Consider the following 27,340-nt stretch of genomic DNA (forward strand, 5'->3'; position numbering starts at 1 on the left):
AGGGACCTGGGGCCACTGATGACCTGTCCCTCTTGAGGGACAAGAGCCTCTCTGGAGCTGACTGCAACCTTGCAACCTACTCTACCTACAAAGGCATCACCTGCACAGTTTGCAGCCCCCTGCCCTCCACCTCCCTGTCTCACCTGCGCTTCAGAGCCTCATACAAACACATCCAGCCGTCAACAACAGCTAGCCCCCACACTCCCTCTTCAGACCCAGTTGGGGTGGCAGGACCCTGAAGAGCAGCCCTTAATGCCAGAAGTACCATTCGGTGAATACACCTTAGGGGTAGATGAAGTACATGGCACGTGGAGGAAAGAAGGCAGGTGTGGAGTTAGTTGCTGGGTTCGAATCCCAGCCGTGTAACTTTGTAGAAGGTACGTCTCTGAGACTTGGGTTCCTGGGTGGTAAGGTGGGGACAATAATTTCTGCTGCTCCAGGATGCTGAGAGGATTATGGGAGACGAGAACACCAAGTGCCCAAACACGGCCAGGCAAAAACAGGCACTTAGCCAGTGTGGACTCCTTTCCACCCTGGCACCGCCGAATGAAATGCCAGAGAAGTAAACATTTCCAAAAAGACGCTAAACAGAGCGTCTTCTAAGACAGTAGAGCATGCCTTTGTGGGATCCCTTGGCACCGCAGCAGAAATGCTTGTTTCAGGAAGGAAAAACTCCTCAGCACAGGGCGGAGCTAACACCACCCACTGATTCTGGAAGCTGAGTGTCCGCTGATGGCAGGGATGGTGGGTTCTGTGGCCTCTGGGGCAGGGACAAGGGGACTTCAGGCCAACCTAGTGGGGATGGAGAGACAATCCTTCTCCAGACCGGCTCACCTCCTTGCTCTCCCCACAAGGACCCAGGAGGGACCTCTCACAAGAAGCTGGTGACAGTGGGGACAATGCCTGTCACTCTCCGCACCCCCAGACCCATTCAATTGTGTCTCAGGGGCCCTAGCATGACACAGGAAGCGAGCGGGCCTCAGGGTGTTCTTGGCCAGCTGCTTATCCCCCGCACTGCTCCCTAGGCCATGCAGAGCTCACCGTGACCGGTGGTGGCCCTTTCGAAAAGTCTGTGTTGTACTCAACTGAAACCAGTCTACTTGTGGCTACTCTCCACTTGTCTTAATTCCCCCTTAGGGCCACAGAAGGCACCTGGTAATATTTCAGAGCTTTACAACCTATGTTTATGTCTTCCCCAAATCACCCTCACCTCCTTCCCTGGGGCTCAGCTAGCTGCTGTGTTTCTTGTCTCTGGCCAGCATGCCCTCCCAGTAAGAACCCCCTGCCCCCTCACTCCACGGGGAGGATAGGCTGGGAGGAAATGAACTTGGATTTGCAGGTGGCTGCCTTCCCTGGCCATGTGGAGGCAACCCGCACACCAAGGGAAGTAGAATGGTGACAGCGTGGCCTGAGCCCTGGAATGTATATCCCCTTTGTGGCCCAGCAGGTGGATGGGGGTTTCAGACACCTGCACACAAAGGCATCCCGCCTATACACTCCGCAGCCATGGTTCTCCCAGGTCCTCAGTGCCTCTCCTTCGATTCCAGCCCCTCCTCCCTCGCCTGGACCCTGAAGTGAGACACGCATCAGGGAATGCTCTACCCCAGCTGGTCAGAGCAGAGTGGGCCCACCGCCTCCCTGATCTGGGCACTGCGTCCCGCGGGGGCAGGCCAGGTGGGTGGGGCCAGCCTTCTGGCAGCCATGTCAGACTGGTGACTCACACGCAGCACAAACCCCAGCCTCTCTTCCCACACGGGCTGCTGGCACATTTATCTGGAGGACCAGTTCTGAGAGGAACCAGACACTGGAGTAACAGCCACAAGACCAGGGAAAAAGCTTGGTATCAACACAGCTGTTTTTCATGGCAAACAGTGACAACTTCCAATTACTAGTGTTCTGGGCACATACAGCTCCTCACCAGTGACACACCCCAAGGATACACATTGCATCTGTCACATCAAACCCATTTCCTGAGAGGCTAATGACCCCAAGCTGAGTTCCATACAAAACCCAATTCTTCTGGGTCCACAGTAGCAGAAGCAGCATTTTAACTGTCCGGGAGGCAAGGTTATTAAGAGCATGAGCTTCAGCATCAGAGGGACACCCAAATACTAGCTCCCCGGTAACTATTTATGGAGAAAACCATCTCTCTCTCAGAGCTTCAGTGCAGAACCATCTCCCTCCGGGGTCTACTGCAGGGCTCACAAACTGAACAGGAGTAAAGCCCAGTGGCCGGCACGCATTGTACCGTCTGTTGTTATTAAGCTTCTGTTGGCCGTCAGGGCACACGGGGACTCCTGGCAGGCTCTGCTCTGCTACCCTGTGCCTCAGTTTCTCTCCCTCTAAACTCCCTTTAACTCAAATCCCACAATCTTGAAATAAAAGAAAGCTGAGCTGGATCTTCCCTCCAGGACCGACTGTGAGCTTCAGCTGTCCTGTACAAACAGGAGTCGGAAGACACACAGTCCCACTTTTCTGGCCTGAGCACTTCATTAAGATCTCTCGCGTGCTGTGCACCGAGCACCGTGAGGAGGGTTTCATGGCACGCCTGTGCTGCTGCTGAGCCAGGCCTCTGCCACAGCCCAGGGACATGGACGCTGCAGGAGTTCTTCTGCACCCACTGCACGACCCAGAACAGGGCTGAGAGGAAACAGCAGCATGGTGACTGGAGGCAGGAAGGCCGGCACCTGGGTGTGGCGGCACTCACAGCAGATGAAAGCGGGGGTAGGGGGGGCTGGTGGACCTCTCCCCAGGTCAGGTGCAGATGGTGGGTGTGGTGGAGGGACCCTGCCCCATCCCAGCAGGGCACGGGAAGATGGGCCCAAGTGCACATTAGCCCCCACCACCGCGTTCGAGCCTCTGCACCCCGAGGCATCACCACCACACTTACAATACTCGCTCACGCCAGGTAAACTAGCAAATGTCCTGCACCTGACACAACCCTGTTCTGCTCATGTCCAAAACCAAGTCAGGCTTTCGTTCATTGCACCTTCCTTCCTCAAGCCCCGCATAGAATCTGGCGCGAATGATCTACCTCCACCTCCCCCACTGCCCCAGCCACACCAGCCTCACCCTGGCTCTCCTCGGCTCCCTCCATCCCTGTCCTGGCCATCTCAGCCAACCTAAACGCTCTGGCTCTCCCAGGCTCCACGCACACACCGCCTCCCCCGGAAGCCTTTCCAGCATTGTGTCCCTACGATCCTCGTGACCTCAGCTCTGAGCACCGGGTCGGATCTTGGTCCACTCATTGTTAATAAGTCTGTTATTTGGGGGTATGTCCTTTCCCTAACCCAGAGAGCCTCAATTTTACTCTTGCATCTCCCCATGGCATCTCCAGAGCTGGGTACACAGCAAGTGCTCAATAGAGACAGAAGTTAACTAGTTGATTTGTAAATGGGCCTGTGTGGGGAGGCCCCTGCCCCACTACCATGTTCATCCCCCCCACCCTTCTATAAGGCTGGATGACAATCCCTGTGCTCAAAACCTCTCCAGCCAGGTACACGGGGGACTGAAGGAGGCACGCCCTCGTGGCAGTCACCTGGGTGCCCTCCCACAGCCCCGCACCCGCCCTCTCACACCTGCCGTTAATTAAAGGTCACATTCCTTCAGTCTATTTCATGGCTCAGGCATAAGAAGTGCTTTTCACAGTGGGAGCTTTCAGAGTGCCCCTGAATGCAACAATAGCAGCTCTTTCAAGCAGAATGCCTCTCAATTCCACGGCTTTCTCTTTCTCGGGCTCTCTGTGCTACGGAGGCTGATTGAGAGCCTGAGGCTTTATCACCTACAGGGACGGACCAGTGATCACCTCCTAAATGGGGATGGGAGATGACGGCATCCCCCAGAGCTGCATAATTCCACGTGGAACCTTCTCCCCCAATGACGAACAATCCACTGACCTGCTTTGTGACCAAAGACACACATCAGTGGCACCCAGTGAATCAAACTCCCCCCACCCCCCTACCCCGGAGGCTCTGCAGAAATGACCAGGTTATTATTTGCAGGGACCTTTGGGTTCTGACCAAGGACAGGAAGAGATCGGAATCTTGTGGCCTCATTCTGTAAGACAGACACCTTACAGCAGAATTCACAAGAAACTGAGCCCAGAATTGGAGACTGTAAGAAATAAAACTCTTCTGATTTAGACAGACAGCAGCTGTCTCCATTTGGGATCCAGATTTAATCAGACCTGCACTGTCTTTGGCTTGGGCTTGGCTACAAAGGAGCTGACACTCTCGGAAAGGTGAGTGTCCAAGGCAAGCAAGACCCCTGGCGTCGCTCACCTTTAGGTCCAGGTACTCCAGGTCTTTCTTCAGCTGGAGGTAGGTATCATCGGCCTTCAAAGGAAGCAGAGAGAGAAAGAAACCAGTTATAGACACCAAGGGTTTCCATACCATGGGGATCCATGAATCATTTACATGGCACAGCTCCGGGGACAAGCGGCCACAGCAGACCAACACATCCAGGGCCACAGAGGAAGCGCAAATGTCTCGGTGCAGCTCGGAGCTCTCTCTCAGCACAGTGGGTCTTGCAGGTCATTGTGGGGAAAGCCAGCTTGTCCCCTCATTAGCTAAAGGGGACAGTTTGATGGCAAGGAGGGGGGCCAGAAGGCTAGGACAGCAATGCAACTGAGGCAGCGGTGACCTCCTGAGACAGGACTACAGAGTTCTCCCTGGAAGGGGACCTGCTACACCTGAGTGGGTCCCATCGATTCCCAGTCCTCCAGTTTTTGTCATCAAACCTCTGCATCGGGTCATTCACATGCATGAAGCAAAAGGACCCACTGATTCGTTAGATAAATGCCTGGAGGAGACAGGGAGATGACCTAGGTGCCCCAGGGAGGTGCCCTGAGGGCCTTCGGTTTCAGAATGATAAGCACCAGCAGCCTCTGGAAGTTTCCTGGAGGTCTGGGCCTCCTTGCTCAGCAGGGAGCCCATGTGGCCAGGTCAGGGGCTAGCCCACCCGTCAGCCTGGATCGTCTCCGACAGCCTGGGGAGTTCTCCAGAATAGGTACTAGCAAAAGTGAGAATAAGGAAAAGACTGCTTCCCTAGAATGTGTGCTTCCCGTGTGACAGACCACGGGAGCTACCTGTGAGGCAGAGGGGCAAGAAAGCTTAAGAAAGGCAGTCCAGGCACCCCCTTCTCAGCAGAGTAAGAGAACTCCCAGCGCGCCCAGCGCTGGGGCTGGGAAGGGTCCCTGCTTACAGCTCTGACGTACAACACACACACAGAGAACAACGCGAGACACTCAGGCAGTGCTCTGCAGTGTGAGAAGGCTGGAAGGACCACTGCCAGGGACTCTAGTGGCTTGTAAGACCTTACCTCTGTCCCTGCACTGTCCCCTTACCCATCCCTAGTTCCTTATCAGTCCAGTCCCCTAAACACCTTCCACAGCAGAAAGGACAGAGCAATGGTATGAAATCATCAATAAAAATGTTATTAAATAAATGTTATTTAAAAATCACCCAACTTCACAACTTAGGGTTTCTGTAAGTGTTCCCTTATATTCATGTTTCTAAATACATTTCCTGGGTCCGTCGGGTCCCACTAAAACGGGGCAAGTAAGAAGGCGACCATCCCGCCACCCTCCCCTCCTGTCTTCTGCCTCCTTCTGTGCAGCTCAGAGGGACCAGACTCGTCTGGACCAGCACCTTCTTTCAGCTGCTCCAGATGCTGGGGTGAGCGAACTGCCTGGACCAACCCCACGTCCTAGAAAGTTCAAAATACTGTGCCAGGCGGGACCTGGGTTCCAGATGTAACTGAGGGATCCCGGGCTAGTCACCTCCCCTTCTCAATCCCCTGCCTGCTGTGTGCGACTAGTTCTGGTCCCACCTGGCCTCTCCCTGCTTACTGTGAGGCTCCCAGAAAGGGAGGCAAGGCTGCTTTGTCAACCAGCAGGGCACTCTGCCTTCTCCCTCCAGGCCGACACACACCTTTTGGCATCCCAGGAGTGCCCCAGGTGGCAACAAGGACGACAGCCAGCACAGCCCCTCGGACATGACCACACACACCAGCCTGCCAGTCACCACTCACAGCCGGAGAAGCCACAGTCCAGGTCCCGCCCACCACATGCAGCCTCCTCCCGAGCTGGGCGTGGGCCCCACCACTGCCACAGCGTCTGGCGACAGCATCCAGAAGCAAACAGGCAGGGAACGAGGGAGAGAGCCAGCCAGCAAGTACAGACCAGAGCATGGGCACGAGGAACACAGGCCATATGTCACGCCCTTGCCCCCAGGGTGGCCCCTGCCCCGAGAGAGAGGCCACCGGCGCTGACCTGGCAGGTGGGAAAGGTCAGCTGGTGCTGCAGTAACTGGCCGACGGCAAAATTTCGCACACTGGCCAACTTGGCCTGGTGCCGCCGTAACCGGGACAGGAGCAGCGAGAGCTGCTCCAGCTGCAGGTGTGTAGACACATCACGAGGAAATTAGCCACTGCAGGAGCACGACGCTATAATGACTCTTCGCCCCGTGCCGGGGCAGCACTGATGTGACACCGTTAAGTAATTACTGCATTAATTCTGTCATTAGGACACATAAAGGCACTGCCAGAATAGGGGCTGCAGAAAGTACTTTTTCCAGAAAACAGCGACCAACAGTGCCCCTCACCCAGACTCACACTTTGAAGACAGTTAACTAATCAGAGCAAAGAGCAGGAGAGGAGCTAACTGGAGAAACGCAGGTGGCTGGAGAGAGCTGCCAGAGAGAAGAAAAGCCCACACTCTCCTCCACTTCCCCAAGCTCTTCGTCGGGTCTGGGAAGGACCCAGTGCCGGCTGGGCGACCCTGAGCAAGTCCTTCGGCTCCTCTGAGCCTCAATGTTCTCATCTCTAAAATGGGGGTTGACAGCTGCCCTGCAGACCAGAAGTGGCGGGCTCAGGGGGCAACACGAATGAGATGAGCCCTTTGCAGGCTGTACAGACCATTCGCCTGGAGCGGGAGGTGAAGCCCTGCTTACCGATTTTCCGTGTAAACTGGGAGCGCTGACAGTGTGGGTCATGTAACCCAAGGAGGGCATGGAGCGGCGGTCCACGTGAGAGGAGCTCTGCGGGCAGGGAAACGAGAAGTCACACGGAGGGCCGGGCAAGGGGGCCTCTGCCACCCACTGCCAGGGCAGCCCACCGCACGCCACGGCACCACCCTGAGCCTCGCTCTTCATCTGTGAAATGGACCGTGCACTTTTTTCATCAGGTTGCAGCAATGATAAACTGTGAAAGCCCCTTGAAGAGTTAACATTTAAGTTGGGTTATAGTAAATAATCAAACTGATTCAACACTGACAGCTTTTCCAGCCTCCCGAGCTGCAGGGAAGAGGATTCCACTTGTGTGGCCCCATGGAAGTTACTCAGTTCCTAATGCTTCAAGAGGTCTCATCTGAGACGTGGGCATTGTCACAGCACCTGCTTCCTGGGGCTGTTGTAGGAGTTAAAGTGGAGCCTCCAGCACGGCCCTGACACCTGGAAGTACTGCGTGCGTGTCACCCATCATTACTGCAAACCGCTCGAATGTGTGTCCGAGCCATCCCAGGTTGCCAGCGCCACCATCCAGGACCCCAGCAGCTGGGCAGCACTCCGGAGCCTCACCTTGGTGGCATGGCCCCACGCCTTCCTGGGAGAACCCCCCAGTGAGATGTCCACACTCCTCCTCTGGTCGGGTGGCTTCACAGTGACCCTCTCTGCTGGTGTGTGTGGCCGCCGGGGTGGGAAGGCCCTCGGGGGCCCCGGGGGAGGGATGTCCGAGGGAGATGGAGGCACTGAGATAGAGCGGGGCACCTCCAGCATGCTCCTGCTCCGGCCCTGGTCGGCGAACTCTGGGGAGCCCGCTGCGATGGGCGCCGTGGGGCTGCCATGCCGGAACTGCTGCCGTTGCTGCCACTCGTAGAGCTGCCACACGGTGCCATCCCGGTGGGCCCGGCGCTCCTCATTGGACATCTTCAGGTGGCTGGCTCGGTCCTGGGCGTACTTGTAGTCACTCGGCAGGTTGCGGGGAGGAGGCGAGGAGCCCCCTGAGGGGTGCCGGGTACTTCTGGGAAGAGTCTGGTAGTTTTCTGGGAAGGACAGGGACTGGCTGGGACCCTGGCGAGGAAGGGTCTGGTCCAGAGGCAGGCTGAGGAGAAAGAAGGACAGGTAAAATGACTGGCAAGGGTCTATCAGGCTCCTGGAAACATAACTAAGATAACATACAGAGCCAGGCAGGTGAGGGAGCTCTGTAGGAGCCCCAAAGGATGATCAAAGCAGACATCCAGGACTTCTGTCTCTTGGCAGAGAACTCCAAAACCATTTTCCCCTGTCAGCCTCGGAGTGTCACCCCTCTGCTGGGCCAACTCGGCTGCCCCACGCCCATCACTCCAAGTGCAGCAGGATGGACCCTGCCTTCTCCCACCAGGCCCCAGTCAGCTCCTTGGATGGGTATGCATTGTTTTAGGGAGAACCTCACAACTCTCCAGCTCACCAAGACTTACCCTCTGCCGGGTATCCTACTGCCAAGTTCTAGAAGTTCCTCATGGAAGTGGCTGATACCAGTTCCTTTCTTTCTCTATTCTCTAGTCCAGGTACTGATTAATGATGCCCCGCACTGCCGACAGCTTTGAGACAGACCTTCCTCACTAGTTTCCACAATGTACACAGTCAAGTGCTCAGACCCAATCACTCCCATGCTCCATAAACTTCAGTGGCTCCCCACCACTTATGAAATAAAATCTCAAGCCCTGCGCCTGGTCCTCACAGCTCTCAGCATCTGACCTCAACCCGCCTTGCAGTCCTGCTGTCTTGTCACTGCTCCTCTTACTGGGGCCAGGGCTGCGCTGGGAAAAGCCAGGTGTCTGGGGTCCCATGGGCAAGGAGGCCCTCTCCCTCAGGTGTGGCCCATAGCCTGAGAGCCAGAGCCTCCCTCTAGGCCTGCCCCGCTTCCTACACCCCTGGGCAACTTCTCATGGTGGAAAAAGCAGAGGCAGTCTGACCTGGGGTCGAATCCTAGCTCCCACCTCCACTGGCTATGTGACCCCACCACCCTGAGGCTCAGCTTCCTTCCCTGTAACTTGAAGACGGAATCGCTTCTCACAGGGTTGTTCTGAAGCGTCCACAAGACAAGGCAGAGAATGCGGGCTCCGTGCCTGCTGCACAGAAGACACTTGACCAGCAGATGCTCCGCTCCCCCCTTATTCTCATAATATTGTTCTTTCCTCCCCTAGCTGTGTGGGCTCCCCTCACCTTGCTCACCCCAACCTCACCCATTCTCCAGGACAGTGAACCATGCCTCTCCCATGGACGCCTTCTGCAATGCCGCGGCCCCCGGGGTTCTTGCCCTGACTTGGTCACTGCATGGACAACCAGTAACTTTTCTGAGGTCCTGTATTGCCATCACCCTTTCATATTTGCAAGACATCTCTCTCCCAGCCAGCTGTAAATCCTTGCTGAGCAGGAGCCACGTCTCATATTCAGTGGTATTGTCCACAGTGTGAGAAAGTCCTGACACGTAACCAGCCCTTCAACAAATGTGCCAGCACACAAGAGTTGGATACGATGGTCAAAACCACAGCCAACCAGCCATCTTGTTTTGTGAAGGAAAGAATCAGCAAAGGGCAAAGGACAGAGTTTTATTCAGCCTTAAAAGTCAAACCCGAGAGGCAGCATGATGCTGTAAGAAGAGAACAGATGTTGGAATCAGACGGGCCTGGCTGGAATCCTGACTCTGCCTTTATCTATCAATTTTATCTCACAAGCTTCTGCGCAGCACTTATCATGATCGAGGCATTTGTTCTGAGCCAGTGCTACTCAGAGTGGCCACGGATGGCAGCCTCAGCACCACCTGGGCGCTTGTGAGAGGTGCAGGTTATCAGGTCCCGCCCTATCCTGCCTTGTCAGAAGCCCTGGGGGCGGGGCCAGCCACCCGTGTTTTAACAAGACCTCAGGTAGCTAACATCCTCATTGTTCTAAAATTGTCCCGTTTTAAAACGGATCTCATTTAATCACTTCCTGGCTCGTCTTTGGGTGTCATTTATGCCCCTACTTTCCTCACCAGAAAATGAGGACACTAAGAGACACTTAATAGACTGTTGTGGGGATAGAAATAGTTGCCATTTAAAAACAGCAGCTTTCATCTCCCTTGTTATCATTACCTCTTCGACTACAAGACATAACATTGGGATCTCTTCAACCCAGGCTCGTCTAGTGTGTCTGTCTAGTTTGTTCCCTTGCCACTAGGTGGCAGGGTTTGCTGCTGATTTCCCAGAGTCACAGGGCACCTCGTCTCAGTAGCACGTTGTGGGGGGGTGGGGAGCTCCCCTGGGGAGCTTACAACTTTATTAACAGTTGTTCAATCTGCCTGAAGCAAAATGCAAGCCATGCAAAACATGTCCTGCCTGTGTTCCCGAACCCCCTCCCCCTCAGCCTGGCTCTGCAGCCCACTGGCACCTGCCTGTGGCGTTCCACGGTCAGAGTCGAGCTCAGGGCAGCGAGTGCCCCCAAGCCCTCAGCCCTTTGGGGGCAAGCCTGAGGACCCCAGTGCAATGGAGGAGCACTGGCCTCCCCCAGGGCAGCTTTGCTCCAGACAGCACGTCCCCTGGCTGCCCAGCTCCAGCCTTACCCCAGAGTGCTCAAGGTCTCGCCCCCATACCCTGCTCTGTGGCTCTGGGGCCTCCCTATTCCAAAAGGCTCCCAACCAAACAGGGCACTCTGATACAGCCACAACAAAAGAGTCACATCAAAATGTAAAACAAAATTTTATAACCAATTACTTATTCCACAGATATCCCTCACCCTAACTTCCACATCAGTCATGCAGGACTTTCACTGCCTGTCCCTCACTGTGACGTCTGAGTCCCTCTCCCACCTGCACCCCGCCTGTTTATTTTACAACTCTGCATTAAACACGGGGGCAGGGGTGGGGGGAGGAATAGAAACTAGAATTTCAAAACAATCTCTTAGAACGTGTTAAGATCCTAAGGGCACAGCGGTCTGTCCCCCACAAAGCATCATTCTAAAGGAGTTAATGATGTGAGATAGAATACACATCTGCCAGTACTGAAAGAACAGTCAGAAACAATCCCTGTGTGGTCTGGAGCCGGAACATGAGACTCGAACACAACCCTCCTCCAGTGTGCAACGTGCTGCATCTAATGAGGTCAGCGAAGTCTTCATCACGCACGAAGCAGATTTCCACCTTCTACATTTTCAAATGGAGGAGGTTCCCCTATTAAGCAGCCAGATCTACTTATTACTTGACTATAAGAGATTTCAAATATATCTTTAAGGAAAAAAAAATAACCCAGCTCTGGGAATGCAAGGTACAGTCCTTTTGAGACACAAGCGAGCGATCAGAGACGAGCACTTTGCTTACTCAGAGACTGACAGCTTTCTTCTCAGAGGGCAGGCCCTGCTCTGCCTTCAAGTCCTCACTTTCACTTTTCAGCCGCTGGGAAGTGCTTCTACCACTGGACTGAAATTCCTCTCACTGTGCGCTCAGTGAAGCTCCAAGGTCAATGAACTGCTTTCCTTCACAGACCTAAGGTCCCCCGCCCCTTAGATGAGAACAGCTGGAACACCCATCGCACCTCCTGGGACAGCCCACTGCCTTCCCCCTGCAGCTCCCTGAAGTGCCCCCCATGCACCCCCACCCGAAACACAGACCACTGTGTGCAGCAGAACAACACAGGTTTGTGAGCTGCCAGAAAGTGGTGTAGAGACATTTCACAACTAACACCTTTCTAATGACATGAGCAGTCGCACAGCTTTTGGAATTCCTTTCTGTGCCTGCCTCTTCCCGGCCACCACCATTCTAAAAAATAGTGCCACTCCAAGTGGATGTCGATACTTTCCCATTCACATCAATGGTTTTCACAGACCTTCACAATTAAATCCAAACTCTTCAGTGGGAAATGCAGGCTCATCAGGGTCAAGCCCTTGCCCTGCCTGTCTGTCTGCCCTACTTCTGATTTCTCCTGCTTTGCTCTGCCCGAGCCAGCTCCATACCGACTTCAGTTCCTGAGAGTTCTTACACCTGAGAGGAAATGGCTGACTTACACCACGTGTTCTCTCTGACCACGCTGTCTTCTCTGCAGGACCCCTCTTCTGCCCCTAACTTCTAAGTGCTGGGGTGCCACTTACCTGCTGACTGCCCCTGATTAGCATGTCCAACCAGCCCTTGAACCTCAACATCACAATCCCTACCCTACTGCCTACCTGACATCTTCCCTGGGGTAGCTAATAGGTTTCTCAAGCTTTTATGTCCACAAGGAAGGCCTGATTTCCCCCCAGACTTGTTTCTAAGCCTTCCTCATATCTGAACTACCCACTTGTTCAAGTCAAAAATCCTAGGGATCCTCCTTGCTCCTCCCTTTCTCTAATCCAGCACATCCAATTCATTGACAAGCTTTGCTTGTAAGACTTCGAATCTATTTTTTTCTGTTTCCATTGTCACTGTTCCACTCCTACAATAGCCCCCTCCCTAGGCGTAATCACACTACATCACTTACCTGCTGAAAACCTTCCTGTGGTTCCCCCTGTTGCTTTTTCAAATAAAGTCCAAATTCCTTACATTGGAATACGGGCACCTGCATCATACAACCCCAGCTTTCCAACCTCATGCAGCAGTAAGGTCACCTAAAACTACCTAGTTCAGCACCAAGAATAGCAGCTTCCTCCAAACTCCACCCCCCCCACCCCCACTGCATCCTTGAGCACTAGCTTCCGTTTTCACTAAGACACAAAGGTGAACAAACAGACGTGACACCTGGCCAGTCCCACGTGAGAATGGGAAGTCATCTTAGCTACAACATGCAAGGCCTTCCTTCCCCTGGCCTGTCCCTCAGCGATGCCCACCGATTGCTCATGGAGTTCCACTGTGATTTCTCCACCATCTACCCACCCAGCTGCCCAGCTGGACCAGATTACAGAGGTTACACGACCACGTGTACACACTGTGCCCACACACTGGAAAACAGGCCCAGGCTATTCCCCCAGGGGTGCTCCTGCCTCCAGAGCCCACAGGGAGAAAGTCTGGAGCTCCCAGCACGAGCAGGGAGAATGAAGTGTGGCCCTTGAGCACAGTTTATCAGGCCTGTGGCAGACTAGGTCTGAGTGCCGGCACTTCCTCTGTGGCCCTTCCAGCCCGTGGGGAGCCTTCTGAACGCCCGTGGCCTTTGCTATCACCTCTGCAGTCAGCGGTTAGTTTTACAAGCCTGACGATGCTGAGGGGGGTGTGCTGTCTTCACAGTGAAGACAGAACAGTGGCTTCTGGGGACAGTGGCAGCTGGATGGCCCTGAATTCTTCATGTTCATAAGTGTCCTGATTCACCTAAAATTATAATAAAATACAGACAGTGCTTTGCAAACTGCAAGAATACGTGCTCTCTACATAACTAACAATGACTTGAAGGGGTGGTCACGATAAAGCCTAATGTCAGCAGCACCTAAGCACTACTCTGTGTGCCTGGACTCAAAAATGGGCCTGTACTTCCCTAGTTTCCACCAGTATCCCCCCCGGATGCAGAGAAGGAGCCGTGTAAATGGAGAAGAGGAGCTACGATCGCAAAGCGTGCTCCCTGGGGAACAAAGAAGCCTCCTCATGTTGTCTCGTGTGGGCTTGGGAGGCTCCCGGACCCGGGTCTGACCTCTGGCTTGGCCACTTATCCGTGCGCCCCGGGCAGGTTCCTTCCCTTCTCCCAGCCTCAGTTTCTCTACAAGTTGGAACTATCCCTCTCTCCTTGCAGGACTGTTACAGGGGTTTTTGGAGATAATGGAGGCAGAGAGGTGAAGGCCAGTATTACCCAGCCTGGGCTGGTGAAATGACAGCTGCTATTGTTTTGTTAAGATGCTCATTGGTAGCAGCGATCTTGAGTCTATTACTGACCTCCTGCCATCCCCCTTCTGGGACTTTGCCCAGTGCTCCACCTGGGCCAGGCTGCTCTTCCTCTGGCTGTGCTTCTCATGGCTGGTCCTGGGAGGAAAGGCCCTCTGGTATGTGCCAGTCCCGTTCTGCTCTCCTGGGCCATATGCGATGCCGTTCTTCTCTGCCCGCTGGGGTTGTGCCTGCTGGCCTCTCGAGCCACCAGGTAAATCCACATACAAGGCATCCTCCTCGACTGGCGAGTACGGGGACCTGGACTTGCTCCTGTCCCTCTTGCCCTCCACTGGGTGGGACCGGTACCGTTCTTCCTCTTGCCCCCGCCCCTCGAAGCCAAAGGAGTCCTCGTGGCGGCGATGAGGACAATCCCTTGAATGTCCGGGTCCTATGCGGCCACACTCACGACAGGGCTCTGCATGGTTGGTCTGGGGGACTGCCTGCCGCTCCAGCTTCTCTATGTCCCTGCAATGACAGCAGTATATTCAGTCCATTCCAGGCAGTAGAACTGGCAGCCAAGACCCCCCAAAGAACACACTTTACACTTAAACTCCCTTCAGGCCTTTGCATGTTCCCTCTGCCTGGACCATCTTTCATGTCCAGTCCCTCACTCTACCCACTTAATCTTCTACTCCTTTGGGATCTGACTAAAATGTCACCTCCTCCAGGAAGCCACCCCAGCCACATATGCCCAGTATAGATTGGAACCTTAACTAACTCCACTGTCACACTAATTGCACTGGATCACAATTGCATATTTATTCCTCTAGAGCCCAAGCAGACTACGAATTCCATCAGGTAAGAGGCACCATCTTGCCCAGCATCATATGCCCAGAACATATGCACAAAGACTGGTGTGGAATAGGTGCTCTGTAAATACTACTGAATGAATAAGTGATGCACGTGATACTCTCATGCCTTTCCCTGTTGCTCTCTCTCCATCTGTCTGGGGCAGTCCAGCCTGGATAGAAGGCTCCTGAGCCCAGGGTCTCTCCCACTGGCTGCTAACACAGCCCCAAGTACAATGGCAGCATCATTAAGGTTCCTCCAAGACAGTGAGTAGAGAACAGGCACAGCAACCTCTTTATATGATCACTTATCTCATCAGGAAACTGTTCAAACAAGAACCCACAAAAACAATGACCTAACAACAATTCTCTGCAAGCCCAGAGAAAATAAATGATTTGCCCAAGATCACAGATCTAGGAAAGAGTGGAGCCGGCTCAATCCCAGGCAGACCACAGAGCCTGTGTGTTTTAGCCACTGCTCTCTACTGCCTGTCCATATGCATGCCCACGGCCTACATACCTGCCAACCCAGAAACTGTAAAGGAGAGGGGGTGGCAGGGGTGGTAGGTCAGCGTGCGAAGGGCTTCTGGGGCACAGAGAAGCAGTCCTCTTTCATGGCCCGTCTCCCACTGTAAGCTGCCTTTCTCCACCTCCTTAGAGCTGGGTACTAGGTACGTCTGCATCCCCACTTCCTGGTACCAGGGACATAACAGTGGCTCCACAAGCTTTGCAGAGTTTAAACTGGGGAGGCAGATGAATGGAATATACTTCAACCCAGAAGGACCAGACAAATTACCAGGGATCCTTGGATGGGGCTGCCAGTCTACTTGCACTCCTGGGCAGAAAGGTCCTGGTCTTGAGATCCATCACACCTCAAAAGACCAAGCCAGAGAGTTCTCCATTCCAACATGAAAGCATGCGATGGAAATGCCGCTGCATTTATATCTAGGTGGCCAGACCCCAGGTGTCCTTGCAACAACCTTAGAACCTCAGCCACCAGGGTAGAACTAGTCCAGTCTGGGAGCCAAAACTAAGTAAAAATGTTACTAGAAAGTGAAAATGCAACCCCTAACATGCAGTCTGCTTTTTACTATGTCCAGGCCTGACTGCTGGCCTTAGCTTGGACATAGAAAACAGAAAAGCAATCACTCATCTCACTGTTCATGTGCTCATGACCCTTCCATAAAAACCCAAAGCTTTGTGAGAAACAACAGCAATAACAAACTTTGGACCTCCTTTTATCCATCACTAGGGGACATCTTTGCCCCCACCTCCTATGCCTTCTGGTATAAACATTTCCATTTTTGTGTGGGGATCACCCTCCCCCACTCTCAGTCCATGTGGTTTGGGTGCTGCTGACTCTCCTCAAAGTCTCAGTGATTGGTTGAGGGGCTGACACATGATCTAATCCAAGCCAATCAGAGTTAGTCCTGGGACACTGGTTGGAGCTGGTCTTGAGCTGCTACACTACATTGAGAGCAGCTATTCAAAAATAAAACTAACACCAAGGAAAGCAGACAGAGAGGAACCGAATCCTAAACACTGGCCTGAGCTCCTAGATGTAGCCATACCTAAACTAGACACATCCTCAGACTTTTTGGTTGTGAACCAATAAATCCTTTCTCATTTAAGCTGGTTTGAGTTTGGTCTTTGTTACTTATAGTAAAAAAAAAAATCTATTACAAATCATTTTATAACAACATATTTAGATGGTAATCTCTGTGGGCCCTGCCATTCCTGATGTTCAGTGGGTCTATAACCTCCAGCAGTAGGAACATATAGGAAATATTCAGGGTTCTACACTTTGAGAAAAGCTATTCTCACTCTAAGTTTATAAAGGGACAGCTCTGTTCCACAATGCATGCACTGTAGGGGTTTTTTTGTTTTTATTTTTTTGGGGGGGGTTTAATTTTTTTACTTTTAATTTTTTAAAAGATTTTATTTATTTATTTTTAGAAAGGGAAGGGAGGGAGAAAGAGAGAGAGAGAGAGAGAGAGAGAGAGAGAAACATCAATGTGCGGTTGCTGGGGGCCGTGGCCTGCAACCCAGGCATGTGCCCTGACTGGGAATCGAACCTGCGATGCTTTGGTTCGCAGCCCATGCTCAATCCACTGAGCTACGCCAGCCAGGGCTCATGCACTGTAGGTTTTAACCATCCTTCCTTTCTTCCTTCAGTCCTCCATAACCATGTCATGTAACCCCAACCAGCAGCCTTCAAGTTGCCTAAGCTGGCCTTTGCCTTCCTTATTCTTTCTCACATTTGGGAAACCACCCTCGGAGGACGTGTTAAGGCCGCCGCCTAGAAGATTAAAGCTCTGGCTGCCCTCTGGGTCACACCCTGCCAAGAAGCTGTGTCACCTGGTTACTCCACATGTGAGGCCTAAGGAACTGCGCCTCCTGGTTATTCACATCCCAAAGACAAACAGCACTTTGTCACAGAAGCTAGATTGTGAACCAAGTGTGCCACCCACATGCATGACATTAGAACTGAAGGGAAAAGGGCCCCTTCTCCAGGGGGCCCCAACACCAGGACCCAAGGACCATGGTTCGATGTCTCAGCGCAACCAAATGTCATGTGGGTTCTTCGTTCTTTCCTAATCAACTGCCAAGAATTTGCTGAGCACCTGCATATCCCCACTGGGATGGACACTGGGGGGCATGGAAAGTGGTGAAGAAAATCGCTGCCGCCATCAAAGCCAGATGATCCTAACGCCCAATTTAATCATGGGAACATTTATAAAGTGCTCATCAACTGACTCCGAATCATGGCACGTGCCAGGCCTTTCCAACCTCGGAGCTAACTTACGGCTATGCACCTTAGTCCTTACTGGGTGTGTACGTAGAGGGGACACGCCCTTGCATATGCCAGTACCTTCTGAAAATAAATTTGATAGGGAATGACAAACCCTTTTCTTCAGATTAACACCAGCATTTCCTGCAAAACAAACCTTTGCAGGGGTGTCCAAGTTTTTGGCATCTGTGGGCTACACAGGAAGAAGAAGAGCTGTCTTGGGCCACACATTAAATACACAAACACTAATGAAAACTGATGAGCAAAAAAAGGGTTTTAAGTAAATTTATGATTTTGTGTTGAGCTGCATTTATAGTCATCTTTGGCCGCATGCGGTCCACAGGCTGGACACCATTGCTTTAGAGGGCAGTTAAAAGAATTGCATTCTGGCAGCTTTCTGGGCCCTAAGACTTGGGGTTATAAACAACTTCTAGTCCTGTAGCTGCTGAGACGTCCAGAATATGTCTTTGCACCCAAATGTTCAGACTCTAGCTACAGGTGAGAAAGAGAAGGTAGTCCTTCCTACCTTATCTGACTTCAACACTGAATTTACTAAGTTACAGGCTATAAGGCAAACATGTTTTTTGGTTTTCTCCCTGTTTCCTGCATTCCAACAATTTAACACACAAACTCTCAAATCAGAAGATCTGTCACAAAACAGATTCACAATGCTCGATTTAGCACACTGATGGGCAAGAGAGAAGCACGCCCTGGCTGTCAATGGCTGTGTTGCTCAGAGAAGCTGGCCATGCAGGGCACAGATGTGCAGGTCATGACTGTCCCTGGAAGCACCTGGAATCAGCTACTGTTCAAAACACAGAATTCCCAACATTCGGTGACCATTTGGGCCACTTCGAGAGCCCAACAAACCCAGAGGGCATCGGAGTTACAGCCAGTCAGACCTGGATGCAAGTTCTGCTTCACCCCAATAAACGCTGGACACCCCTGAACAAGTCCCTAACCTCTCTGGTTCCAGGTTCCTCATGTGCACAATGAGGACAGCAGCTCCCGCCTCCCTGGGTTATTGGGTGGATTAAGGAGACAGCACACAGAAGAAGCACAGCACGCGCCTGGCACATAGTGCGCCTTCAAACACAAACGCGTTGACTCCCAACATCTATCCCCTCCTCCTTCCTTGTCCCAATTTTTTCAAAGCAGCAATATGCCTGGCAAAAAACGGACATTTCCCAACCTCCCTTGGACTGAGGGCGATCATGTAACATAGATCTGGCCAATAAGATGTGCGCAGACATCATGAAGTCTTTAATAGGAGTACACTAGCTGGCTTAGCCAACCCTCCCCTGCCTCCTGCCTGGAATTTAGACTCTGCTGGAGAGCAAGGCAACGAAAATGAGAATGAAAGCCACCTGCTAAAACCTGTGTGGAAACTAAGAGCCTGGGATCCTGATTGGCACCATAGAGCTACTACACCAGCCTGAACTCCTGTTGTGAGAAAACTGAAACCCAATTTGAGTATGCCACCCTGAACTGGGTTGTGCTATGACTAGCAGTCAAATGCAATCCCTAACTGCTTCAGGGCTGAGCTCTTCATTTACAGTGTTTGCACCCCACCATTTTCAGCACATCAAAGCAATGCTGTGTGTCTGCTTCAAGCAAATTCTTGTTTTCCCCTGCAAGTGGGAAGAGAATGTATCTCAGACTAGAGATACATCTCTTATCCGTTTTCTTACAAGAAATTGAAAGGTAACATATTAAGCAATGGTGCACCGATTTTCATTTTATTCTGATCCCAAAACTTTATCTCACCAGGAAGGAAGGAATAATATTTCCCTCTGTCTTAATGCTAAATGCACACCCCACACACGTTAGAACACATTCAAAGACATGGTGGGCAGAGGGATGACAACCTGTAGCGGGGCTTGGCTGGACCTCCGTCCCATTGGTGGCTGCAGCCCTCCTGCCGCCATCCCACTGGAGGACCCCCTGCCCATTCCCCTCACCTAAAGGACCAAACTAGCAGGCCAAGAACCAGGGCCAGGCCACCAATGTTCTTGGAGAGTCTGGTCTGAGCCAGGTCAGGCGGCAGAAGTCCTGTCCTGGGAAACCAGCTCAGCCTGTGTTGATGGATACTGAGTCCTTTTAAGCTCAAGAGGATGGTGAACTTAAAAGCCAGGACCCACACTGGGCATAGTCCATGGACTTGCACTAAAGGCTAACGAGAAAGGGACTCAAAGTCTCTAAGGAGACCTAAGGCAGGCTTGCTCACTTAAATTAGTTCCTAGCATGTGAGGAAGAAAGTGGCTGGAGAGAGATGAAGACAGGAGTTGGTTTCTTCTTTTCCCCGGAGTTAAATAGGTCAGTCCCCCCGGGAGGGGCAGAGATACCTGGCTACCTTTCATGCCCAGCTCTAAAAGAACAATGGAGGGCCTGGCAGCTCTGACCACACACTCCCCGGCTCTCCAGCCTGTCCTCCCCTAGAGGAGAGCAAGGCTGAAGAACAGATGAAACCCCACACTGCCAAGCCGAGGTGCCTCTCGCCCCAGCAGAGTGGCTATGACAAGTCCCCCGTGAAGCTTTAAGGACTGACGAACCAGACAAAGGAGAAAGGAAAGATCTTCGATGCTGGCCAGCTCTCCTTGCTTTGTTTATTCCTGCCTAGAGAGCCCCTCCCTCTTCCTCCTCCCTGAGCGAGCCATGCTCAGCGGCCCCACTCCCCCTGAGCTGGTCTGGAGTCCTGGCCCACGCCAAGCCCATGTGCTTTCCACCTCCCTAGACGGCAGTCACAGTCCTGGGTCGTTCATTTTTTTGTGGCCAATGCTTGGTTATTATTACCATATGCTGGATCCTACTGTGTACCACAGACTGGACATAGCCCATCTCTAATCCCTACAGATAGCCTGCAAGGTCAGCAGGTGAAGTGCAGAGAGGCTGAGGGCATTCACCTGAGTATCAGCTCACTCAGCAGAAATGCTCATCTCTACTGAAGGAGCAGGGCGACGGCGGCAGCAGACACCACTGACCACGCACACAGGCGCTGAGCAGCTCCGAGTCAAGCACATTGTGTGTGTGACCTCTTCTCATCCTCGTACAAACCCACAAGGCGAGAGACGGCAGGACTCTTTCATTACAGGTAATGAAAGTGCAGCTCAAAGAGCTGCCTAACCGTCAGGCCCTGGGTCACGCAACCAGTGACACGGCAGGACCCAGACCCCACCTGATCTTACCCCAGAGCCCTGCACCTGGCGAGAAAACACATCTATAAATTACTTCTGCCACAGGTCCAAGGGGCTTTCCAACCTCAGGTATTCCTGCTACATTTTACCCAAAGTGATCAGAATTTGGAAGGCCCAAATTCAGTTCTCTGAAGAGACTGTAGATAGTCAGAAATAGTGAGGCCATTTCTGACTGGCTCCCCCACACAATGGTGCTCAGATTGCTCTGAAACACTCCGAGTCCTTATTTGAACATCCTGCAGGTAGAGTTTTGATAGCTGTTTGTTCATCTATCCACCCGCCCACCTAGCCAAACATCCACGCACCCATTCACTAACTGGACACGTATCAGGCACTGTTGTCATTTTCAAAGGGCTTACCGTCCAGGAGGGGTGACAATCAGAAAGCAGGCCAGCGTAACTTTAGCGTAAAAGTTTTATGTGTAAGGAGTGGCAGAGTGCTACAAATGGGGGCATCAAACACACTGAAGGGTCAGAGGAGGAGGAGAACTATCGGGTTGGCCAAAGAGTTTGCTTGGTTTTCCCTGTAACGTGGGTCAAGTAAGCACTTAGTTGTCTTTAACTTCATTCAAAACAATTTTGTTAGACTCTATTGTGACAGCGGTCATATCAGTGTGCATATTTTTAAAAAACTTAGCAAAATTGGTGAATTTTTGTGTAGTTATTTTAATATTGAAGATGGAAGAAGATATGCAATATTTCTGGCACATTATGCTTTATTATTTCAAGAAAGATAAAAACACAACTGAAACACAAAAAAAGACTTGTGCAGTGTGTGGAGAAGGTGCTGTGACTGATTGAACGTGTCAAAAGTGGTTTGTGAGGTTTCATGCTGGAGATTTCTCACTGGGCGATGCTCCATGGTCGGGTAGACCAGTTGAGGATTAATTCAAGACATTAACTGAGAACAATCAACATTATACCACGTGGGAGATAGCTGACATACTCAAAATATCCAAATCAATAAAGTTATTAGTGAAAATGAAAAATGTGTCTTTTATTTTATGGAAAAAACTGAACAGACTTTTTGGCCAACTTGATACATCTAGGCTAAGGTCTGAAGGATGAGCTGAAGCTGTCCTACCGGGGCGGGGTGGGGGGGGCGGGCGGGGGGGAAGAGGGGAGCAGCTGAGCAAGGCCCAGAGGGATCCTAGTGTCTCCTGACTCGGACCCCTGTCCACCCCCAGATGCCACCAGTCTACTCTACCCCTTGCTCTCTTGGATGTGGCCATACTCCCTGGTGCCTGGTTCTTGAACAAACCAAGCTCATTCCTGCCTAAGGTTGTAAGTGCCATTCCTTCTGCCCAAAGGGACACTCTCCCCCAAAAGTTTTTGCAGATGTGACTGGCCTCATACACCCACACATTCCCCATCTAGAGAAGCCTCCCCTGACCACCGACTCCCTGCCCTCTAGCCCCTCCCCACCCCATCATCACCCTGCATCTCTGTGCAGATCATGATGGAAAATCATCTTGTTGATTTGTCTGCCTGTTTATGGTCTGTCTCCTCCATCTCCACCCAAGAATACATGGGACGTTGCCTCTCTCTTGAATACAGCTATATTTCTCAGCATCTTTAACAGTCTGACACACATACAAAAAATGCCCTCAATAAATAGTTGTAAAATAAAAGACTAAATGGATGAATGCATGAACAAATGCTCCCAACTGAAGAGACTCAGTGTGGCTGAGGCATAGAGAATGGGGAGAGGCAAGACATGAACCAAAGGTGTCTGTCGGGACCAGACCCATGCCCTGCTCAAAAACCCTGCTGAGGAACTTGGATTTCACGCCGAAGGTAACTAGACTCTAAGATCCTTCAGTCCTAAGACAAGACTATAGTTATACCAGAGACCACAGAAGCTGGGAAACTAAGAAAACAGATAAGCTGCCTTCAGATAGGCCCTCTTATCTGAGTCTCCTGTTAGTTTTGTGAGCTGTGAAGGCAAGCTGACGTCCTTGCTTGGTGCTCCAGCTTGTCAGAGGGGACAGGCATCCTGAGATAAGAGCGAAAGAGCAGCCCAACAGGGACAGTTCAGAAGGCAGATTTCAAGGAAGCTGCAGGGAATCAAAAATCAGAGTCCACACTGTGACATGGGGAAGAATGTGGAAATAGGAAAAAGTTATGAACGGAAGGAGGTGGCTGGCAGTAATGCCTGGTGCCCCTTACAGCTGGGGGTGGGGGTAGTGTCAAGAATACTTGAATCGATGCCTATCAAGGGACCTGAGGCCTGCAAAGGAAGCAAGAGGGCAAAGGGAGGAGGTGCACTGAGGGTGCTCAGCTCTGTGCTGGGTTGCAGGACAGGGCTGGAGGAGGAGGGAAGTGAAGAGCAGGTGGAGGGGTGGTGCTGCAGCAGTCTGGGTGGTTGGACCACCACTGTTCACACTGCTAGGGGATGGGCACTCCTGGGAAGGGAGGGAGTGCAATGTGCTCACAGGAGATTCATCATTAATGTGATCCAGAGGATTAATGATGAAACCGGAAGGGCGTGAAGAAGAAGAAAAACCACTGATACTGTTAAACAAAACCCTACGAAAGCCAGCATTACATGATGCACAGTGCCTACTACACTTATCCATTCATTTATTCAATACTTGCAAGAACCCTAGAACTAAGAGAAGCTGAGGTTTAAAAAGCACACCTAACGTGTGCACAAGTGACACAGCTAGAAAGTAGTAGAGCTGGGATTTGAATCCAGGTCTACCTGACCTCAGGGACTCAGCTTAGGGAGGAGATACATAAGATAAAAGAAATCCATACAGTAGGGAGCAAGGGGTGAATTGGCTGGCCTGGCCAGTGCTTGTTTGTGCCTCCTTTATCTCATCAAGCAAATCATTTCCCTTCCTTTGCCCACAGCCCTGGAGTCACCTGCGCATCCACCCCGCCTCCCTCTCAGTCCCACGGTCTGGCCTTCAGGGTGAAGCATGCCCCGCAGGTCTGTGCCAATCAGCATGCGTATTCCCTGGCCACAGCACATGGTTTAGGGAATAAATATGATCTAGCCTATTTAATCATAATGGATCTCAGAGCTTCTGGACAAGACTACGGCTCTAGGACAGGGCTGGAGGAGGAGGGAAGTGAAGAGCAGGTGGAGGGGTGGTGCTGCAGCAGTCTGGGTGGTTGGACCACCACTGTTCACACTGCTAGGGGATGGGCACTCCTGGGAAGGGAGGGAGTGCAATGTGCTCACAGGAGATTCATCATTAATGTGATCCAGAGGATTAATGATGAAACCGGAAGGGCGTGAAGAAGAAGAAAAACCACTGATACTGTTAAACAAAACCCTACGAAAGCCAGCATTACATGATGCACAGTGCCTACTACACTTATCCATTCATTTATTCAATACTTGCAAGAACCCTAGAACTAATAGTCTAGTTAGTCTAGGGACTAACCCTAGAACCCTAGTTCCTGCTGGACTTGAACCTGGATGACACGAGTCTGGGGCTACTGCAGCTACCAGTACCTTGCCACCAGATCCTAGATCTGCCAGGGACCTCCTATGAAGTTTAAGAATGAATCCAACCCAGAGGTGGGTGGAGCCCAGAGAACGACTTATAACGATACTGCCTGAGCCCTCACCCCAGCTGGGTCTATCCTGAACTTCGCAGTGACACGAGCCAATACACTCCCCCTTAAGGTAAATTTGTCTGCATTTTCTGTAACTGGAACCAGGAGTCCTGACACACCACATTCATGCAGACAGCATCTGCCTGTGTGAATGAGGACAGGAGCATCTGGGTGAGGAGCGAGGGGGAGAGAACAGAGCACTGTCACTGGGACCACCCACTTAACAGAGACGGAATTTTCTAATGCAGATCCTCAAACTGGAGGGGAGGCAAAATTTAGCTCTGCCTGACGAATCATTCTAATTAACCAAATGTGTGAACATCTTATTCTGAAAAAGAAAAACAAAACAAAACAAAAAAAAAAAAAACAGAACATTTCCTAAGTCTGGATTTGCATGGCTGACGATTCCATCTCTCAGAAAGCTAAGAGGAAGTGCCAATCCGCCTTTATTCTGACCCAGAAGGTAGAACAAATTGTTTTTTTTTAAAGGAAGGAACCTTGGGAAAACATGATTATGGTATCTTAAGAGCTTATTAAGAGCATAGTAAGAGCAAATTTTAAAAGTTCAGAGAAAGTCTAGGGACAATACAAAATCTAGGACTTGAGACCCTGAAAGGGAAGGCGGACTAAAGAAGAGAAACAGAACGCTCCCACCACCAACACCTGAGAGTTAACTGTTAAAACCCCAGACAGGAAAAAGCAAGGGGCAGGGTGGGGCAGAAACAGGTTCACAGTTGTCTGTATGGAAAAGAATACAGTAATGAATAAATAATAATACCAGAATAAGCCGTGCTTCACTTACTCACAACCGTAACCCACTTTTGCCCACCCTGTGCACCCTGACGTCAAACACGCAAATCCACCCTGGACGGCTCGAGGCGGTCATTGCTGACCAGCCACAGTGCCTTTTCCCGGGAAGCTCAGTCTCATTCTCAAGCCATCTTTGACCCAGTGCCCTCGTTGGCCACGATGAACTGACCAAAGCTGAGACACAAGAATGAACCCATGTTCCACTGCTGGTCTGAAGAAGCTGGAGGGATGACACAGAGTGCTCCCAGCGTTCGTGCCATGAAAGGACGTTCACCAGAAATGAAGGTGGAGCACTCGATGGAGTGCAGACCCACAGTGCGACGGGCCCGCGTGAATGAAGGTGAGAAGGGTGAAATCCAGAACGTGCTAACCTTTGCACTTAAAGCAAAGCAAAACAAAAACTTTCTGTTTTTTGAAGACTTAAAATGAAGGAGGGGAGCCCTTAACAATATGGGACGTAGGTATCCCTGGATGGAGAGGACGACACAGCTTAAAAGCTGAATCCTTCGACTTCTGAATTCAGTCCCATGTCTTCATGAGGGAAAACGATCTGTGCATGAAAAGAACAATGTCGGAGAAGAAAGACTGAGAGTCCGGGATGGGGAGGAAGGCGAGAGAGGCCCAGGCTCCTGTGGCTGAGCTCCAGGCCCCCCAACACCCCGCCCCATCAGTACCCCAGGGCCCTGAGGGAACCTGGAGATGGGCTCAGGAAACCCCTTGGGTGACCTATGAGGAATCCAAGAGAACAAGGAAAATGCCAGAATATTGGAGACTGGCAAACAGCATCCTGATTTTCAAATGACAGGAGAAACAGATCCCATTAACCACAAGATTAGAGAGAGCCAGCTGCCTTCTCGGGGAGGCGGACCTCAGAGCGTGCAGGGAAGGACACACAAAGATGGCAGCAAACAACTCAGTGGGAAAAGGGACAGAGGACAGGCACAGGCAGTTCACTGAAGAGGAAACACAAGTGGCCAATAAAGAAGAAAAGATCCCCCAAGTCATGGAAACTCACATGAACATAATCAGATACTATTTCTCTATGCAGCAGCTCAGCAAAGTCGTTAAAAACTGTTAATGTCAAATATTGGCAAAGACACAAGGAAATAAGCACTCTCATTAGTGAAACGTAACAGCTTTCTTTAAATGGCAATTTGGTGATATTGATCAGAATTCAAAACATACTGTATTGCAGGGGAGGGGAGGGTGGAGGTGGAAGAGAGTATAATGGGGACAAATGGTAATGGAAAATTCAATTAAAAAAACTACTAAATGCCCTGGCTGGCATAGTTCAGTGGATTGAGAGTGGGCTGTGAACCGAAGAGTCGCAGGTTTGATTCCCAGTCAGGGTACATGCTTGGGTTGCAGGGCATGACCCCCAGCAACCGCACATTGATGTTTCTCTCTCTCTCTCTTTCTCCCTCCCTTCCCTCTCTAAAAGTAAATAAATAAAATCCTTAAAAAAAAGAGTTAAAAAACTACTAAAAGTAATTGAAAAGGTAAAAAATTAAATACACTGTATTTTGACCCAACAATCTGAAAGACTCACACATGCAGAGGCTTATAGAAAGTTTTTCATTACAGGACTATTTATAACAGTAAAAGATGAGAGAAAAACTATCCCAAGTTTAACATGTGCTTAAATACATTATGGTTCCATGACATACCATATAACAGTCAAAACTAAAGTCAATCCACATACAGATATAGACTGACTATCAAGATGTCATTATGCATGGGGGTGGGCAGGTCAGTGGACAGTAATAGGGGAAAAATGAGGGCAACTGTAATTGAAGAACAATAAAAAAAGATGTGATCATACATACTTTAAAGAAAGCTCAAAAGAAACCTATATATATATATCTATAAGTACATATATACAGGTATATATAAATAAAGAGTAGTTTAGTACAATAGGATACTCATTAATGTGGTAACAGAGACGACCATGGGAAGATTAAGGATATCTTTGGCTCTACGTTTTTGCATTTTTTAAATAATAAGAGGGCTTCATTTATTGTTTAGTTAAATATATATATATATATATATATATATTTAACCAACATATATAAAGCAAAAAGTAGGACACAGTGAGTGTTAGGGACCAGCACATGCACCAGGAGTAAGACGTGTCACCCCTTCTCCTGGGATGACCAGGGAAATGCCAGCGGCACTATGAACAGAGTGCCTGCAGGCTAATGGCAGAGCTTCCTATTATTAGCATGGACACAACAGAAAAACTCAGGCTGGGTGACAGCACTAGAAGGAGGTACAGTCAAACCTGACTGTAGTTAAGAATTACTGACTCCAAGCCGTGTGGAAACTTCCAGGGCAGTCTCTGGTCCTGTCCAACATATT

At 51.0% G+C, this 27,340-nt stretch overlaps 1 protein-coding gene across 5 annotated transcripts in view; it reads right to left on the minus strand.

The window, feature by feature from the left end:
• The window catches only part of PLEKHA7 (pleckstrin homology domain containing A7), a 202,958-nt gene that overhangs the window by 31,161 nt on the left and 144,457 nt on the right, over positions 1-27,340 (minus strand). For 4 of the 5 annotated variants that reach the window (XM_045825402.1, XM_045825401.1, XM_045825403.1 and 1 more), the window contains 4 exons: positions 13,840-14,295; positions 7,575-8,097; positions 6,951-7,037; positions 4,281-4,334 (listed from right to left, as the gene is read on the minus strand). In XM_045825402.1, the coding sequence (XP_045681358.1) occupies positions 4,281-4,334; positions 6,951-7,037; positions 7,575-8,097; positions 13,840-14,295 (1,120 nt within the window). The remainder of the gene's footprint in view (positions 1-4,280; positions 4,335-6,950; positions 7,038-7,574; positions 8,098-13,839; positions 14,296-27,340) is intronic. The other variant, XM_045825405.1, reaches the window with a different exon arrangement.

Source organism: Phyllostomus hastatus, unplaced genomic scaffold, assembly GCF_019186645.2.
Source record: "Phyllostomus hastatus isolate PE091 unplaced genomic scaffold, TTU_PhHast_1.1 phas_scaffold_585, whole genome shotgun sequence".
Taxonomy (NCBI): Eukaryota; Metazoa; Chordata; class Mammalia; order Chiroptera; family Phyllostomidae; genus Phyllostomus; species Phyllostomus hastatus.